At 45.0% G+C, this 18,795-nt stretch overlaps 1 protein-coding gene across 9 annotated transcripts in view; it reads left to right on the plus strand.

Annotated features, from left to right (window-relative positions):
• The window catches only part of WIPF2 (WAS/WASL interacting protein family member 2), a 60,970-nt gene that overhangs the window by 26,415 nt on the left and 15,760 nt on the right, over positions 1–18,795 (plus strand). For all 9 annotated transcript variants that reach the window (XR_010118128.1, XR_010118129.1, XR_010118126.1 and 6 more), the window contains exons 2-3: positions 13,059–13,190; positions 17,598–17,730. Coding sequence is in view for 5 of the 9 variants with exons in the window: in XM_055256063.2 (XP_055112038.1) it covers positions 13,128–13,190; positions 17,598–17,730 (196 nt within the window). In the remaining 4 variants the exon portion in view is untranslated. The remainder of the gene's footprint in view (positions 1–13,058; positions 13,191–17,597; positions 17,731–18,795) is intronic.

Here is an 18,795-nt window from a genome sequence, read left to right on the forward strand (position 1 = left end):
GTCTCAAACTCCTGACCTCAGGTGATCCACCCACCTCCGCCTCCCAAAGTGCTGGGATTACAGGAGTGAGCCACCACGCCCGGCCTGATTTTTCAGTTTTAATATTCATGATGGTTATGTGATTTTTTTTATTACTTGTTGGATCAGTCAGATTTGCTGCATAGTTGAATTTCTGTGATGAAAATTTCTGTAGTTGAAAAAATTTTTTCCCTTAAGTAACCTTGGAATTTTAATTAATTCCATCTCTACATGTGATAGAAATCTGTTTCACCGGAGGTTTGACTGAATTGAATTTCAAGAAGTGGTGGCACTTTCTCCATTGAGAGGAGAGGGCTGTGAGCTACAGAAAAAGCCTTTTTTTGGAGTGGTAGTGGTAAAATATGTGTAACATGAATGTTATTCTAGTCTGTTTCCTTGTACTTTAGAGAAACCAGAAATGCCTTAGTGGAAACCCTCTGCTATAGTCTGTCCTAGAACACATGGAGGCAAGTTCTTCATTTCTCTTGACATTATTCCCTGTGTAATTATAGGAACCTGTTTGGCTCCTGCCGTTGTTGGCTCCTGGAGTGGCATGTGAATACTCTTAGGCAGCTCCTGGCTCTTTTCTCATTTTGGGGTTCTTTGGCCTAGGGACTGGATGCCATTATGCCGTTGTAGTAATGAGCTCCTACCTCCCATGCTGGATTGCTTTTCAGGAGCAAAGCTGAAGGACAGCTGAACAGGTGGGCAGATTACCAACAGGTGACTTTTAACCCTGCAAGGCCTTCAGTTAGTACTTAGTCTCTGAATGAGATTAAGCCAGGAGATCAAGTATAGTCTGTGGGATTAATGAGATAACCGATTGAACCTCTGGTTTGAGTGTGAAGCTATTGGTTCGTTTAGGTTTCTTTGGTATTACAGTGTTGGCATATTGGACAGAGAAGGGGACTACTTTTGGATTTGGAGGATGGCCTATATATAAGGCCTCAGGTTTCATCTCTTCTCACTCTGTTCTAGCTATCCTGGTCTTTTTACTAGTTCTCTAACATACCAGCTACATTCCCATGTCAGGATTTTTTCACTTGCTGTTATTTCTTTTCGGAATGCTCTTTCCCCAGATGTTTACATGGCATGCTCTGCTCATGGAGAGACTTCTTGGGAAAGCCAGATACTCTCCCCCAATGGCCCTTTCCCTGTGACTCTATTATTTTATCATTATTATTACTATTTTGTTGTTGTTGTGGTTAAATTCTCCTAGATCCTGAAGCCTGCAACCCTATCCAAAGGAAGACTTAACCTGGGCAACTGTAGTCCCAGCTACTGGGGAGGCTGAGGCTGGAGGATTGCTTAAGCCCAGACATTCGAGACCAGCTTAGGCAACATAGTCTGGACAACCTGTCTCTAAAAAATAAATAAATAAAACAAAAGAACATTCCAGTCTATTCCTATACTCTACCTTTATGATTCTCTGTTTTTTTTTACTCCTTTTATCAGTAACTGTTATACTGAGATTTTATTTCTTCCCTCTTACACTAGAATGTAAGCTCCAAGACAGTAGACGCTTGTCTTGCTCATGTTCTAGAACAGGGCTTAGCAACCTCAGCACTGTTGACGTTGTAGACCAGATAATTATTATTATTATTATTTTTTGAGATGGAGTCCCATTCTGTCGCCTAGGCTGGAGTGCAGTGGCACGATCTCAGCCTACTGCAACCTCCACCTCCCGGGTTCAAGTGATTCTCCTGCCTCAGCCTCCTGAGTAGCTGGGATTACAGGTGCCTGCCACCATGCTCGGCTGATTTTTGTATTTTTAGTAGAGACAGGGTTTCACCATGTTGGCCAGGTTGGTCTCGAACTCCTGACCTCGAGTGATCTACTCATCTTGGCCTCCCAAAGTGTTGGGATTACAGTTGTGAGCCACCGCACCTGTCCTGACCAGATAATTCTTTGTTGTGGGCGGCTGTCTTACGCGTTGGAGGATGTTTAGCAGCATCCTTGTTTTCTATCCACTAGATGCCAGCAGCACTCCCTACCCTAGTTGTGACAAATATGTCAATGACATTGTCAATGACTCTGGGGAACAAAATCCCTCCTGGTTGAGAGCCATTGTTCTAGAAAAATACTTTGGCATTCAGTGGGTTCTTTAATATTTATTAAGTGGTTAAGTGGTGGATACTTAACTGGATGATGGATGCATGAGTGCATTCAGCATATTAAAAATTTTTGGAGCATTGAACAACGCATATAGCCTTGTGTTTCTTCCTTTCCTCTTTTCATAGATATCTCCATTCTTCTGTCTGTTTTCTGTTTCTGGCATGTTGTTCCATTCCTTGCTGCATTTTCCTCCACCCAGACTTGCTTACTCTTTTAGACAATGCTACTCTTTTTTTTTTTTTTTTTTTTCTGAGTCTCGCTGTCGCCCAGGCTGGACTGCAGTAGCGTGATCTCAGCTCACTGCAACACCTTCTTCCCAGGTTCAAGCGATTCTCTTGCCTCAGCCTCCCGAGTAGCTGGGATTACAGGCGCGCACCACCACACCCAGCTAATTTTTGTATTTTAGTAGAGATGGGGTTTCACCACGTTGGTGAGGCTGGTCTCGAACTCCAGACCTTAAGTGATCTGTCTGCCTCGGCCTCCCAAAGTGCTGGGATTACAGGCATGAGCCACCGTGCCCTGCCTGTGCTGCTCATTTTTTTTTTTTTTTTTTTTTTTTTTTTGAGACTGAGTTTCATTCTTGTTGCCCAGGCTGGAGTGCAATAGCACAGTCTCAGCTCACTGCAACCTCCGCCTCCTGGGTTCAACGATTCTCCTGCCTCAAGCCTCCCAAGTAGCTGGGATAACAGGTGCCTGACACCACGCCCAACCAATTTTTGTATTTTTAGTAGAGACAGGGTTTCACTATGTTGGCCAGGTTGGTCTTGAACTCCTGACCTCAAGTGATCCGCCCGCCTCAGCCTCCCGAAGTGCTGGGATTACAGGCGTGAGCCACTGCACCCGGCTAGGCCTGTGCTACTCTTATATTTACTTTTGTTCAATTCAGCAAGTGACTCCTGAGCAGCTACGGTATGCTGTAGAATAATGAGAGAGAACCGTAGAAAGATATGGTACTGTCTGTGCTTAAGAACTCATTTGTTGGCCAGGCATGGCGGCTCATGCCTGTAATCCCAGACTTTGGGAGGCCGAGGCGGGCAGATCACGACATCAGTAGTTCAAGTCCAGTCTGGCCAACATAGTGAAACCCCGTCTCTACTAAAAATACAAGAAATTAGCCGAGTGTGGGGGTGTGTGCCTGTAATCCCAGCTACTTGGGAGGCTGAGGCAGGAGAATCGCGTGAACCTGGGAGGTGGAGGTTGCAGTGAGCCGAGATCGTGCCATTGCACTCCAACCTGGGTGACAGTGTGATACTCCGTCTCAAAACAAACAAACAAAAAAACAAAAACACCTCATTGGTTAAAATGGACATAGGTGTATGAAATGTTCCTCCAAAATTTAATTCTTATTTCAAGGTTTTGTTTTGTTTTTTTTTTTTTGGAGACAGGATCTTGCCCAGGCTGGAGTGCAGTGGCACAATCTCAGCTCACTGCAACCTCCAGCTCCCGGGTTCAAGCGATTCTCCTGCTTCAGCCTCCCAAGGTAGCTAGGATTACAGGTGCGTGCCACCAAGCCTGGCTATTTTTGTACTTTTTTTTTTTTTTTTGAGACGGAGTCTTGCTCTGTCGCCCAGGCTGGAGTGCAGTGGCGCGATCTCGGCTCACTGCAAGCTCCGCCTCCCGTGTTCACGCCATTCTCCTGCCTCAGCCTCTCCGAGTAGCTGGGACTATAGGCGCCCGCCACCACGCCCGGCTAATTTTTTGTATTTTTTAGTAGAGACGGGGTTTCACTGTGGTCTCGATCTCCTGACCTCGTGATCCGCCCGCCTCGGCCTCCCAAAGTGCTGGGATTACAAGCGTGAGCCACCGCGCCTGGCCAATTTTTGTATTTTTAGTAGAGATGGGGTTTCACCATGTTGGATAGGCTAGTCTCGAACTCCTGACCTCAAGTGAACCACCTGCCTCGGCCTCCCAAAGTGCTGGGATTACAGGCATGAGCCAACGCGCCTGGCCTTTTTTTACTTTTTTTGAGACAGAGTCTCACTCCTTCACCCAGGCTGGAGTGCAGTGGTGCAATCTCAGCTCACTGCAACCTCTACCTCCTGGGTTCAAGTGATTCTCGTGCCTCAGCCTCCCAAGTAGCTGGAGTTACAGGCGTTTGCCACCATGCCTGGCTAATTTTTGTATTTTTAGTAGAGATGGGGTTTCACCAACTTGACCAGGCTGGTCTCAAACTCCTGACCTCAAGCAATCCACCCCTCTTGGCCTCCCAAAGTGCTGGGATTACAGGCATGAGCCAGTGCGCCCAGCCTCAGGATAATGTTTAAATTGATACTAATGGGCCACCATAGGGTTGAGTTAGTAATTGTTAAATACCAGAATGGGTGAAATTGTTGCCGAATTTAGAATCCAATTTTAACAAAACCTACCCATTCAATTTTTACTTACTTTCATTTGTTGCAATTGTCTTTGGTTTCTTGCTGTTAATTCTGTTTTTGTCTAAAACCTGGTTGAAAAATATACAAAGTGGACTTGGTCATTTTGAACTTCTTGTTTGATGTGAATGTTCTTGGGGTTGGTTGTTGTACTGAAAGGTTGTGAAAAGCTGATACATCAGTTTTCTTTTTTTTTTTTTTTTTTATAAAAATTCTTTTTTTTTTTTTTTTTGAGACGGAGTCTCTCTGTTGCCCAGGCTGGAGTGCTGTTGTGCAATCTTGGCTCACTGCAACTTCTGCCTCCCGGGTTCAAGTGATTCTCACACTTCAGCCTCCCGACTAGCTGGGATTATAAGCACACGCCACCGTGCCTGGCTAATTTTTTAAATAATTTTAGTAGAGATGGGGGTGCCACCATGTTGGCCAGGCTGGTCTCGAACTCCTGACTTCAAGAGATCTGTCCACCTCGGCCTCCCAAAGTGCTGGGATTATAGGCGTAAGCCACTGCGCCTGGCCTAAAAAGTATTTCTTATTAAATAGAGACAAGGTCTCACTTTGTTACCCAGGCTGGTCTCTAAGCACAGGCGATCCTCCTGCCTCAGTCTCTCAAAGTGCTGGGATTGCAGGCTTGAGCCATAATGCCCTGCCTGACTCTCTTTCTACCAAACATTTATATTTCTTTTTTTTTTTTTGAGACGGAGTCTCGCTCTGTCGCCCAGGCTGGAGTGCAGTGGCGCAATCTCAGCTCACTGCAAGCTCCGCCTCCCGGGTTCCCGCTGTTCTCCTGCCTCAGCCTCTCCGAGTAGCTGGGACTACAGGCGCCTGCCACCACGCCGGGCTAATTTTTTTGTATTTTTATTAGAGACGGGGTTTCACCGTAGTCTCGATCTCCTGACCTCGTGATCCGCCCGCCTCGGCCTCCCAAAGTGCTAGGATTACAAGCGTGAGCCACCGCGCCCGGCCCAAACATTTATATTTCATCTCTGATACTGTTAGAGAGATTTCATTTGATTTGAACTATGGGATCAGAAGAATTCCATTAGGGAGGAGTGTCTGGAATCTTTTTCTTTTGAAGACACAACTGTCTTCTCCTTAGATTATCTGGGAGATAGAGTAGACAAAGCTATTGTGGTTTTTTCAGAGAGGATCCTGAAATTTGTTTTACCTATCTCTGTTTCTTTGTATTGAGAAATGGTTTATTAGGATATTAAATAATTAAACATATATTTAAGAAATACAGATGATTTTCTTTTTGATGTCTGAGATTCCTATTCATATGACTGATTCTTGTAAGGAAGAACTGGGACCTTAAGATTTTGCTGAGTGAGGGAGGTGGCCTGTTTTTTTAAGGTCAGTTTTTTTCCCTTGTGAGATTTTGTTCAGTGCTTTGATACAAAAACTGTAATTTACTTTGTAGTCAAAACTGAGATCAAAGGAAAGTACTATTACCTGAGGCATGAAAATAGAAGATAGCATTAAGATTTAGAATTTTTCTTGATTTTCGTGTCTTTTTAAAATAACCTGCAATTGAAACCTGAGTTTTAGAGCAGCAGAATACCATTTGAATAAAGGCCCCAGATTGTAGTGGTAACTAGGATACCTCTTAGATAATTTTAAGTGTACGAGAAAAGCAACAACGAAACTGTATTCTTCATTTATCACATGTAAAAGGTAGTAGTTGGTGTCTTTGTACTAAGGAAGTCTCCTGTTTTTAAAATGTAGGAATATTTGGAGTGAAACATTAGGAAATTGAATAGAAAAATAGGCTTTGTCTTTTTAAAAACGGATAGAAGGAAGCAGTTTTTTTTGTTTTTTTGAGATGTATCTTCGCTCTTGTTCCCCAGGCTGGAGTGCAATGGCGCAATCTTGGCTCACTCTGCCTCCTGGGTTCAAGTGGTTCTCCTGCCTCAGCTTCCCGAGTAGCTGGGATTATAGGCGCATGCCACCACGGCTGCCAAATTTTTGTGTTTTTAGTAGAGATGGGGTTTCACCATGTTGGTCAAGCTGGTCTGGAACTCCTGACCTCAGGTGACCCACCCGCCTTGGCCTCCCAAGGTGCTGGGATTACAGGCATGAGCCACTGTGCCCCCCATTTTTTTGTTTGTTTTGTTTTTTAACTGCCAGGAAGCAGTTTTTAAAAGTGCATTACTTGAGTTTTATCAAGACTTATTTCTGAATTCTTTGATGAATTTAACATCAGGAAGATTTTTTTTTTTTTGAGATGGAGTCTCGCACTGTCGCCTGGGCTGGAGTGTGGTGACGTGACCTCGGCTAACTGCAACCTCCGCCTCCCGGGTTCAAGCGATTCTCCTGCCTCAGCCTCCGGAGTAGCTGGGACTACAGGCACCTGCCACCCCGCCCGGCTAATTTTTTGTATTTTTACTAGAGACAGGGTTTCACCATGTTGGCCAGGCTGGTCTCGATCTCCTGACCTTATGATCTGCCCGCCTCAGCCCCCCAGAGTGCTGGGATTACAGACCTGAGCCACCCTGCCGGGCCGGACATCAGGGAAATTTTAAATAATACTCTCTGGTGTTTATTTTTAAGATACTGACTCCTGAGGATGTGCAAATATTATTTTATCATGGCTTTTTTTTTTTTTTTCTTTTTTGAGACAGTCTCGCTCTGTCACCCAGGCTGGAGTGCAGTGGCGCAATCTCGGCTCACTGCAGGCTCCGCCTCCCGGGTTCACGCCGTTCTCCTGCCTCAGCCTCCCGAGTAGCTGGGACTACAGGTGCCCGCTGCCACGCCAGCTAATTTTTTGTATATATATATATTTTTTTTTAGTAGAGACAGGGTTTCACCGTGTTGGCCAGGATGGTCTCGATCTCCTGACCTCGTGATCTGCCCGCCTCGGGCTCCCAAGGTGCTGGGATTCCAGGCGTGAGCCACCGCACCTGGCCTTTATCTTGGTTTTTAAGATGGAAGGGCTTAAGAAAGGAATGAGAATTACTGTGTTTCCGAGCTTGAGGCAGCCTCAAGATGTTTCTGAAAGTCAAGGTCTCTGAAGAGCACAGATGGTGAGGTTTGTAGTTCTAATTTAATAGATCAGAAAGGAAATACTTAAAATTCTGTAGAGAACCTTCTTGTTCTTTCCTAAATTTAATCTCAGGTTTAACCTCAAGACCATTAGATTCTTAGCTGCATGTGGTGGTGCTCACTTGTAGTCCTAACTTCTCGGGAGGCTGAGGCAGGAGGATCACTGGAGCCCAGGAGTTTGAGGTTACAGTGAGCTATGATGGTGCCAGTGCACTTTAGCCTGGGAGACAGAATGAGACCCTGACTCAAAAAAAAAACAAAAAACAAAAAACACTATTAGATTCTTTTTTTTTTTTTTTTTTTTGAGAGGGAGTCTCGCTCTGTCATCTAGGCTGGAGTGCAGTGGCGCAATCTCGGCTCACTGCAAGCTCCGCCTCACGGGTTCACGCCATTCTCCTGCCTCTGCCTCCTGAGTAGCTGGGACTACAGATGCCCACCACCACGCCCAGCTAATTTTTTGTGTTTTTTAGTAGAGATGGGGTTTCACTGTGTTAGCCAGGATGGTCTCAATCTCCTGACCTTGTGATCCGCCCTCCTTGGCCTCCCAAAGTGCTGGGATTACAGGCGTGAGCCACTGCGTCTGGCCTATTAGATTCTTAGTATTGCAGTAGACAGTGCTTCCAGAAGGCTCAAATTTGTCCTTTGATTAATCACGGTTAGTGAAATTTGTCTTTCTGTTGTCAAATGTTATGAATTGTTCTGGTTCTTTTTTTTTTTTTTTAACTCAAAGTAGTTCTCAAAGCAGACCCTCTGCATTGGATTAGCGATTGTAAGTATCAGTCCTAATTTGATGTAAACAAAAAGCTTCTTTTGGGAATTTTTCAGGGAAAGGAAAGTTGTTTTAATTTGAAATCACCTAAATGGGGCTGTTCTTGGAAACATATAGAGAACTGTTTATATTCTATAACTAAGAAATTTGGAATGAGTTAAATTTCATTTGGGGAAAAACAGAAAATTGCTAAACCACACTAATTTCCAGGGGAGTTTTTTGTTTGTTTTCTCCATAGTGATTAATGAAAAGGAAGAAGTCAGGAGACCTGGATATGAGGCCTAACTCTGCACTTTATTCCTGAGTGATCTTGGGCAGTTGCCCTTTGATGAGTCAGTTTTTCTCATGTACATTTAGGCACTCCCACTCCTGGGACTTCAGTGTCCTCACCATAAAATGGGAAGGATAATACATCATTATGTAATAAATGTCATTGATAGGAGTGTGTCATGCATACAATCCCTGTGGAGCCAGAAGAAAGCTTGAGAGCCACTGTTGGTAGTCAACACTAAAGTCAGTCACTTGATAAAGATGGTGTTTCTTTGATTTAACTTTTTAAAATATACTTAATTTTTAAGGGGTCTTGCTGTGTTGCCCAGGCTGGACCCAAAAACAAAGGCTTAAGTGATCCTCCCTCCTTGGCCCCCTGAATAGCTGCAATTATAGGCAAGCGCCACTGATGAATCTATTTTTCAATTAGAGTTTGAATTGAGTCTATTTTAGGAAGGCATCTTTAACTGTGTAATACATTGCTTAAAAAAATAAATTACCATGCTAGAGAATTCCTGCTTTGCTTAAATAAGTGGAGCACACTGACAGGCATAAGGCTGTTCCTTTAGGTCATTATTCGCCTTGTAGCACATAGATTGGATCACCTGTGGACATGGAAAGAGTAAAGGACTTGTCTGAATCTTTTTTGGGTCATTCTAGGAGATCCTTTCAATTATGGCAATGGCCAATGGCTGATAGAACTAGAAACCCAGGCCGGGCGCGGTGGCTCACACCTGTAATCCCAGCACTTTGGGAGGCCGAGGCGAGAGGATCACTTGATGTCAGGAGTTTGAGACCAACCTGGCTAACTTGGTGAAACTCCGTCTCTACTGAAAATACAAAAATTAGCTGGGTGTGGTGGCATGCGCCTGTAGTCCCAGCTACTGGAGGCTGAGGCAGGAGAATCACTGGAACCTGGGAGGAAGAGGTTGCAGTGAGCCGAGATGATGCCACTGTACTCCAGCCTAGGCAGCAGAGTGAGACTCTGTCTCAAAAAAAAAAAAAAAAAAAACTAGAAACCTCCTCAAAAAGGCAGGACCTCTGGTGACTGGAATTAGTTGAAAATGTTTGTTTCTGAATCAACTGTTATTTTCCCTGGTGTTTGTTGTTTTTTTTTTTTTTTTTGAGACGGAGTCTCGCTCTGTTGCCCAGGCTGGAGCACAGTGGCCCAATCTTGGCTCACTGCAAGCTCCACCTCCCAGGTTGACGCCATTCTCCTGCCTCAGCCTCCCAAGTAGCTGGGACTACAGGCGTCTGCCACCACACCCAGCTAATTTTTTGTATTTTTAGTAGAGACAGGGTTTCACCGTGTTAGCCAGGATGGTCTCCATCTCCTGACCTCATGATCTGCCCGCCTCGGCCTCCCAAAGTGCTGGGATTACAGGCGTGAACCACCGTGCCCAGCCTATTTTCCCTTTTGTTTCCTACTGGCTTTCTTTGCTAATGCTGTGGGCACTTTGGAGTGGAAGTGGAATGGTCACAGTAAACCCAGGGGATTCAAAGAAAAGAAAGGTTTTGTTTGTTTGTTTTTCTACTTCTTCCTGTGTTTTGTTTATTTTGAATTCCTTTCCCCCACCTGGTGATAGATGTTCTGCTTATGATTTACTGTTTTGATCAATTTTTTTTTTTTTTTTTTTTTTTTGAGACGGAGTCTTGCTCTGTCACCAAGGCTGGAGTGCAGTGGCGCGATCTCGGCTCACTGCAAGCTCCGCCTCCCAGGTTCACGCCATTCTCCTGCCTCAGCCTCTCCGAGTAGTTGGGACTACAGGCGCCCGCCACCACGCCTGGCTAATTTTTTTTTTTTTTTTTGTATTTTTAGTAGAGACGGGGTTTCACCGTGGTCTCGATCTCCTGACCTCGTGATCCGCCCACCTCGGCCTCCCAAAGTGCTGGGATTACAAGCGTGAGCCACCGCGCCTGGCCTGTTTTGATCAATTTTTAAAGCCTCATATGTTAAACACCTGGCAAAGAAAGACTGCCCTTAGTTTTGAAAGCAGAAGTAAAAAGGTATTTCCCTTGGAGGGAATTTATCGGCTTATTTCTTGAAGTGAGTACAGACACCATTCCCCACGGGAACCACTTAGCCCGAGTACTGTCATTTTTTTTGTGGTTAGAGGAAATAGCTCTATTGGGCAGCCAGCCTGTAGTGGCATCACACTGGCAGGAGTTGGGATTTTGAAGACTTTTACAGTCTCATTTCTGATCAAATGCTGCTCTCCTGCAGTGGTTTTTGGTTTTATAGAACTTTTGGAAAAATTTCCCTTTCCTTTCATCATTCCCAGAGCATTGAGATAAGTATTAAATTACTCCATTATTGACAGAGAAGTTTTGGTCACCCATGTAAGGAGTTCAGAACCAGGCCTTCCCAGCGGGCTGCCATGCTGGTTTGATTTTTTTTTTTTTTTTTTTTTTTGAGGCAGAGTCTCACTCTGTCATCCAGGTTGGAGTGCAGTGGTCGGTTCTGGGCTCACTGCCACCTCCGCCTCCCGGGTTCAAGCAACTCTCCTGCCTGAGCCTTCCAAGTAACTGGGATTACGGGCATGCACAACCATGCCGGGCTAATTTTTGTATTTTTGGTAGAGATGGGATTTCACCATGTTGCCCAGACGGGTCTTGAACTCCTGGGCTCAAGCCGTCTTCCTGTCTTGGCCTCCCAAAGTGTTGGGATTACAGGCATGAGCCACCATGCCTGGCCTTCTAATCTTATTAATCGCCTTGCTTAGAAGCAGTTCTTCCATGGATTGATTGGTGAGGTTGGTTACCCTCTTGAACCTTTCTTGTCATCTGTAAGTTGTACTCATGGTGGCCATGTTATTTTGGCTTCCATTTTTTGGGGGGAGGGGGTCAAAAAATGGGATTTCCTTAAAATGGCTTTGTGGGGGTAGTTATTGTTCTTGAGTTCTGGTTTTAGTCTGATCTGTAAAATGAGGATTACTTGCAGACTATAATAGAGGGACAACTGTATAGTTTTTGATGTTAAGTGTTTGGTGACCTGATAAATGGCTGTCAGATTCCAGGGATGTGACTATACCAGATGTTGGTAAACTGTGGCCCATAAGTCAGATCTGGTCTACAGCCTGTTTTTGTATGGCCCATAAACTAAGAATGATTTTTCCTTTTTTTTTTTTTTTTTTTTTGAGACAGAGTTTCTCTCTGTTGCCCAGGCTAGAGGGCAGTAGCACTCTCTCGGCTCACTGCAACTCCACCTCCCGGGTTCAAGCAATTCTCCTGTCTCAGCCTCCCGAGTAGCTGGGACTACAGGCACACGTCATCACGCCCAGCTAATTTTTGCATTTTTAGTAGACACGGGGTTTCACCACATTGGGCAGGCTGGTCTCGAACTCCTGACCTCAGGTGATTCACCTGCCCGCCTCAGCCTCCCAAAGTGCTAGGATTACAGGCGTGAGCCACCATGCCCGGCCTGATTTTTACATTTTTAAAAGGTTATAAAAATCAAGAAAATGAGAAGCCTCAGACTGGGAGAAAATACTTGCAGAAGACATATCTGTTAAACGACTGTTATCCAGAATATACAAAGAGCTCTTAAAACTCAACAATAAAAAAGCAAAAACAACCCAATTAAAAATATGGGCCAGCCAGGCATGGTGGCTCACACCTGTAATCCCAGCTGTGAGGCTGAAGTGAGATGATTGCTTGAGGCCAGGAGTTGGAGACAAGCCTGGGCAATATAGTGAGCACCCATCTTTAATTTTTTTTTTTTTTTTTTTGAGACAGAGTTTCTCTCTTGTTGCCCAGGCTGGAGTGCAATGGCACGACCTCGGCTCACTCCAACAACCTCCACCTCCCAGGTTCAAGCGATTCTCCTGCCTCAGCCTCCCGAGTAGCTGGGATTACAGGCACCCACCACCACGCCAGGCTGCTTTTTTGTATTTTTAGTAGAGACAGGGTTTCACCATGTTAGCCAGGATGGTCTCGATCTCCTGACTTCGTGATCCGCCTGCCTCGGCCTCCCAAAGTGCTGGGATTACAGGCGTAAGCCACCGCACCCGGCCCGAAAATTTTTTTTAAATTAGCTGGGCATAATGGCATGCGTGCCTGTAGTCCCAGCTACTTGAAAGGCTGAGGTGGGAGGATCGCTGGAGCTCAGGAGTTCTAGGCTGCAGTGAGCCATGATTGCGCCACTGTGCTCCAGCCTGGGCAATGGAGAGAGACCCAGTCTCTTTGAAAAAAAAAAAAAAAAAAGGGACACAAGGCCTAAATAGACACCGTACCAGAGAAGATAAACAGATGACAAGTAAGCATATGAAAAGATGTTCAGCATCATAAGTCATTAGGAAATTGGAAATTAAAACAATTGATTTAAACAGATTTACCAAGCCCTGGACTGTATCACAGTGGAACTAGAAGATAAGGTGTTCAGTCTCTTTCGGTTACCATGCCCAGTTCTCTCGTTCTCCTGGGCACTTGTATCTAATGGTAAAGCTGTTCTTAATGAGTTTCTGTTTCATTTGCAGGTATATGAATGACCTAAAGCTACAAATAAAGACGGAGAGAGTACAGTGCCAACTGGGAGCAGGGCAAGAATGCCAATTCCTCCTCCCCCGCCACCCCCACCTGGTCCTCCTCCACCTCCCACATTTCATCAGGTAGGTAGTCCTTCCATTAGGCTATCTCATAACCTTTGAGTAAATAGGTTGATGGTCCTCACATACTTTTTTTTTTTTTTTAAACTCCTTTTGGTTAAAATTTCTTGATTTTCCTACCTGTAGCATTCCTATTCTTTAATTCTGTTTTTAACATTCCAGATTGTTATTCCTAGTATTAAAGGATACTTAGGGCTTCCTTGTACAAGACATAGTGTATAATCAATGACATGTGGTATAGGAAGGTGGAGAATAAACAAGTCCATCTTTTTCAGCTGGTTCTGATTCCTGAGAGGTCCTCTTAGGACCATAATGGCATGTCTGGTTTCCTTGTCCTGGTTCACTCTAAATGGAGATTTGGACAGGTGGCATTGGAGTTGGAGCTAGTGTTTTCCCCTAAAACTATTTGCTGTGTAAAAGTTAGTATGTTGTTTCTTTGCCATTTTTGAGAAAAGTGGTGAGGATTCTTTTTTTTTTTTGAAACGGAGTCTCACTCTGTTGCCCAGGCTGGAGTGCGGTGGCATGGTCTCAGCTCACTGCAACCTCCTCCTCCTGGGTTCAAGTGATTCTCCTGTCTCAGCCTCCCAAGTAGCTGGGATTACAGGCACGTGCCACCACGCCTGGCTAATTTTTATATTTTTAGTAGAGATGGGGTTTCACCATGTTGGCCAGGCTGATCTTGAACTCCTGACCTCGTGATCCTCCCGCCTTGGCCTCCCAAAGTGCTGGGATTACAGGCGGGAGCCACTGCGCCTGGCTTGAGGATTCTTAGTGGTTGTTTCTTGCTACCATTTCATCATCTCTTCTATTCAAAATCAGTTCATTTTAAAGCCAAGTCCATCAAGTTGAACACCTTATCAAGAAGGAAAGGAGTTTTTGGAATGTATTGGTTCGAAGACTGAAAGATTCAATAATAGGAAAAAAAGCAATGTGATTTTTGAACCAAGCAGGAAGCTACTTTAACCATACCTGGATTGTGATACCTGGTGTCACATGAGAAAGAAGGAACCTGAGGCCAGGCGTGGTGGCTCATGCCTGTAATCCCAACACTTTGGGAGGCTGAGGTGGGTGGATTGCTTGAGGTCAGGAGTTCGCAACCAGCCTGGCCAACATGGTGAAGTCCTGTTTCTACTAAAAATATAAAAATTGGCCAGGTGTGGTGGCAGGCGCCTGTAATCCCAGCCACTCGGGAGGCTGAAGCAGGAGAATTGCTTGAACCCTGGAAGCGGAGGTTGCAGTGAGCTGAGATCACGCCGCACTCCAGCCTGGGCGACAGAGTGAGACTCTATCTCAAAAAAAAAAAAAAAAAAAAAGAAAAGGAACCTGTATGCATTCTAGTTTTGTAAAATTTGGAAGTAAAAGTGACTTCAGAGAAGAATAGGCCATGGGGGTGTGTATGTGTGCACACATAGGTGTGTATGTGTGCTTATGTATATATGTTAAGTGTTTAACAGTTGAGAAATTGTACCCTGAAGAGGAAAAGTGACTTGCCTGTCTAATTTGTTTCAGAACTAGGACTAGAGTTCAGGTCTACCCACTTCTGTTTGTTTTCATAACTTGTAGTTTTTAGACATTTTATTTTAAGAGTATGTATGGGCTGGGCGCGATGGCTCAAGCTTGTAATCCCAGCACTTTGGGAGGCCGAGGCGGGCGGATCACAAGGTCAGAAGATCGAGACCATCCTGGCTAACACGGTGAAACCCCATCTCTACTAAAAATACAAAAAAAAAAAAAAAAAATTAGCCGGGCGTGGTGGCGGACGCCTGTAGTCCCAGCTACTCGGGAGGCTGAGGCAGGAGAATGGCGTGAACCCGGGAGGCGGAGCTTGCAGTGAGCCGAGATTGCGCCACTGCACTCCAGCCTGGGGGACAGAGCAAGACTCCGTCTCAAAAAAAAAAAAAAAAAAAAAAAAAAAAGAGTATGTATGAACTGCCTTTTAGATGAAGTTTTGTGTGGAAGCCCAATAAATGAAGTAGATAAAAGCAGAGCTTGGCCGAGTGCGGTGGCTCACGCCTGGAATCCCAGCACTTTAGGAGGCTGAGGCGGGCAGATCACCTGAGGTCGGGCGTTTGAGACCAGCCTGGCCAACGTGGCGAAACCCCATCTCTACTAAAAATACAAAAATTAGCTGGGTGTGGTAGTTGGGCACCAGTAATCCCAGCTGCTTGGGAGGCCGAGGCACTTGAATCGCTTGAACCCCAGAGGCAGAGATTGCACCCAGCACTTTGGGAGGCCGAGGCAGGCAGATCACGAGGTCAGGAGATTGAGACCATCCTGGCCAACATGGTGAAACCCCGTCTCTATTAAAAATACAAAAATTAGCTGTGCGTGGTGGCGCTTGCCTGTAATCCCAGCTACTCAAGAGGCTGAGGCAGGAAAATCGCTTGAACCAGGGAGTCAGAGGTTGCAGTGAGCTGAGATCACGCCACTGCACTCCAGCCTGGATGACAGAGCGAGACTCTGTTTCAAAAAAATAAAGCAGAGCTTGTATGGTGATGTTGGGGGTAGAAAGAGGAGGCAGTCAATGAAGGCTTTTAGGTAGGTGGTGATACTTGAGCTGAGTCTTAAGCCATGAGTAGAGTTTAGCCAGAAAGAGAGGAGGGAGGGAGGGCACTTGAAGTTGAGGAAGCAGAATGTGGAAAGATACTGATTTGGTATTAATTAATTAATTAATGAGATAGGGTCTCACTCTGTTGCCCAGGCTGGAGTGCAATGGTTGTGATCATAACTCACTGCAGCCTCTAATTCTTGGGCTCAAGTGATCTGCTTGCCTCAGCCTCCTAAGTAGAGGGGATTACATGTGCATGACACTGTATATAGCTAATTAAAAAAAAAAAGTTTTTTTTAGGCCGGGTGCAGTGGCTCACGCCTGTAATCCCAGCACTTGAAACTCTGTCTCAAAAAAAAAAAAGGTAAGTTTTTTTTTTTTTTTTTTTTTTTTTGGTAAAGGCAGAGTCTCACTTTGTTGCCTAGACTGGTCTTGAACTCCTGGCTTCAAGTGATCCTCTTGCCTGGGCCTCCCAAAGTGCTGGGATTACAGGTGTGAGCCACTGTGCTGGCCTCGTGCTGATTTGTAAGAAAGCATATAGAGGTTTAGATTATTGCTTGAGGGGATGTGGTAGCAGATGCAGCTGGAGATGTAAGCTGAGGGTTTAGATATTTCTTCTGGCGATCATGAGGAGTTGTTGAAATATTTCCCAGCTACTCGGGAGGCTGAGGCAGGAGAATGGCGGGAACCCAGGAGGTGAAGCTTGCAGTGAGCCGAGATCGCACCGCTGTACTCCAGCCTGGATGATAGAATCTAAGACCCTGTCTTAAAAAAAAAAAAAAAAGCAAAAAGCAAAAAAAGCAATCAGAGAGTAGAAAAGGCCTGGGGCTTTGAGACAATCAGAGCATTCAAATCTTGGCTGTTTGTTTATTAATGATGTGACATTAACTGTCCTAAACCTTTGTTTCCTCATGTTTGGAATGGGAATAATATAGTTTACTGTATAACTTTATTTAGAGGTTAAATTGAAGTAATAGAGAGACAGTAGGGTATGTTAGTTGAGATAAGATACGAGTTTTTAGTGTCACTGTTGGAGTTTGGACTCTTGTTTTATCGTTCACTAGTTGCATGACCTTAGATAGATATTCAGCTTCTGGCCCACCCTTTCCAAATGGTGACAATGATAATAATACCTTTCTCATGGGAAGGTTTCGAGACTTAAATGAGCTAAGGCAAATATTGTGCTTACTACAGTGCCTAAGTCATAGTAGGGACTCACTAAATGTTTGCCTTGATGGTGATGATACGCATTAAGTGTCTAACATACATAGTGTCTAACATGCAGACTAGCACAAAGATAACTATTACTGCAGGCCTCCCATCAGAAGCCTCTGAATAAGAAGGAAATGGAGCTCCTTCACAGAAGATAGAACAAGAGGGAAAAAAACTGAGGATAATGCACATTGATATTGTTCTTTGGCATGTATATCTAATGAGATTAGACAGACATCTCATGGAATCCAGTTTGCTTTAAGTCATTTATCCCAAGCTTGTGATAAAGGAAACTTTCTTTTAAAATTTTTTATTTTTTGCAGGCACATTCTTGCCCTGTTGCCCAGACTGCAGTGCAGTGGTGTGATCTCAGCTTACTGCAACCTCCAACTCCTGGGTTCAAGCGATTCTCCTGTCTCAGCCTCCTGAGTAGCTGGGATTACAGCATGTGCCACCATGCCTGGCTAAGTTTTTGTATTTTTAGTAGAGATGGGGTTTCACCATATTGGCCAGGATGGTCTCGAACTCCTGACCTCAAGTGATCCACCTGCCTTGGCCTCCCAAAGTGTTGGGATTACAGGCGTGAGCCACTGCACCCGGCCGATAAAGGGAACTATTTAGGGTGAACTTATATTTCTCTTATCCTCCAGGCAAACACAGAGCAGCCCAAGCTGAGTAGAGATGAGCAGCGGGGTCGAGGCGCCCTCTTACAGGACATTTGCAAAGGGACCAAGCTGAAGAAGGTGACCAACATTAATGATCGGAGTGCTCCCATCCTCGAGAGTGAGTCTGAGCTTCATTTCCTAGTGAACTGGCAGGATTCCAGGAGTGACTTGGAGACTTGGCTGGGTTGTTATTTTTGTTGGGGCTTGAGTGGGAGAGTTTTGTCCTGGGATGTGCTTTGGCTCTATTCTCATTCATTCTTCTGAACCTTAGAAGTTTCTTCTTGACTCTTGGAGAGCATCTCAGGATTAAGGTTACCATCTCACCGGGCATGGTTGCTCATGCCTATAAGCCCAGCACTTTGGGAGGTCAAGGTGGAAAGATTGCATGAGCCTAGAAGTTCGAGGCTGCAGTGAGCTGTGATCATGTCACTGCACCACTGCACTCCAGCCTGGGCAGCAGAGCAAGACCCTGTCTCTCAAAAAGGAAAAAAAAAAAGGCTGCCATCTCTTATTGTAACTAATGCTCATCAGGGCACATCCTTGACTGTCCTTTGAGGACACTGTCACATTCCTAGAAACCTCTTGACTGAAACCAAGGTTGATTTTATGATTGCTACAAGTGTCCATTCCTGTAGGCCTCTGGAGAGTGCTCACGTATTGGTCCCTGATCCTTTAGCCTTCTATCATCTGAGATGTGGAGAGAAGAGCCCAGATAACTACGTTGAACATTTCTTTCTTTCTTTTTTTTTTTTTTTTTAAAGACTGAGTTTCACTCTTGTTGCCTAGGCTGGAGTGCAGTGGCACGGTCTCAGCTCACTCACTGCAACCTCCGCCTCCCGGATTCAGGTAGTTCTCATACCTCAGCCTGCCAACTAGCTGGGATTATAGGCACGTGCCACCACGCCTGGCTACTGTTTTGTATTTTTAGTAGAGACGGGGTTTCGCCATGTTGGCCAGGCTGGTCTTGAACTCCTAACCTCAGGTGATCCACCTGCTCGGCCTCCCAAAGTGCTGGGATTACAGGCATGAGCCACTGCGCCTGGCCCCCCAAACATTTATTTAACCCCCTTACCCCTTTGCCCTAAATAAAGGAAGATCGGCCACTTGTTCTTTTTCTTTTTCTTTTTTTTTTTTTTTTTTTTTTGAGACGGAGTCTCGCTCTTTCACCCAGGCTGGAGTGCAG

The sequence above is a fragment of the Symphalangus syndactylus genome, chromosome 20, assembly GCF_028878055.3.
Source record: "Symphalangus syndactylus isolate Jambi chromosome 20, NHGRI_mSymSyn1-v2.1_pri, whole genome shotgun sequence".
Classification (NCBI taxonomy): domain Eukaryota; kingdom Metazoa; phylum Chordata; class Mammalia; order Primates; family Hylobatidae; genus Symphalangus; species Symphalangus syndactylus.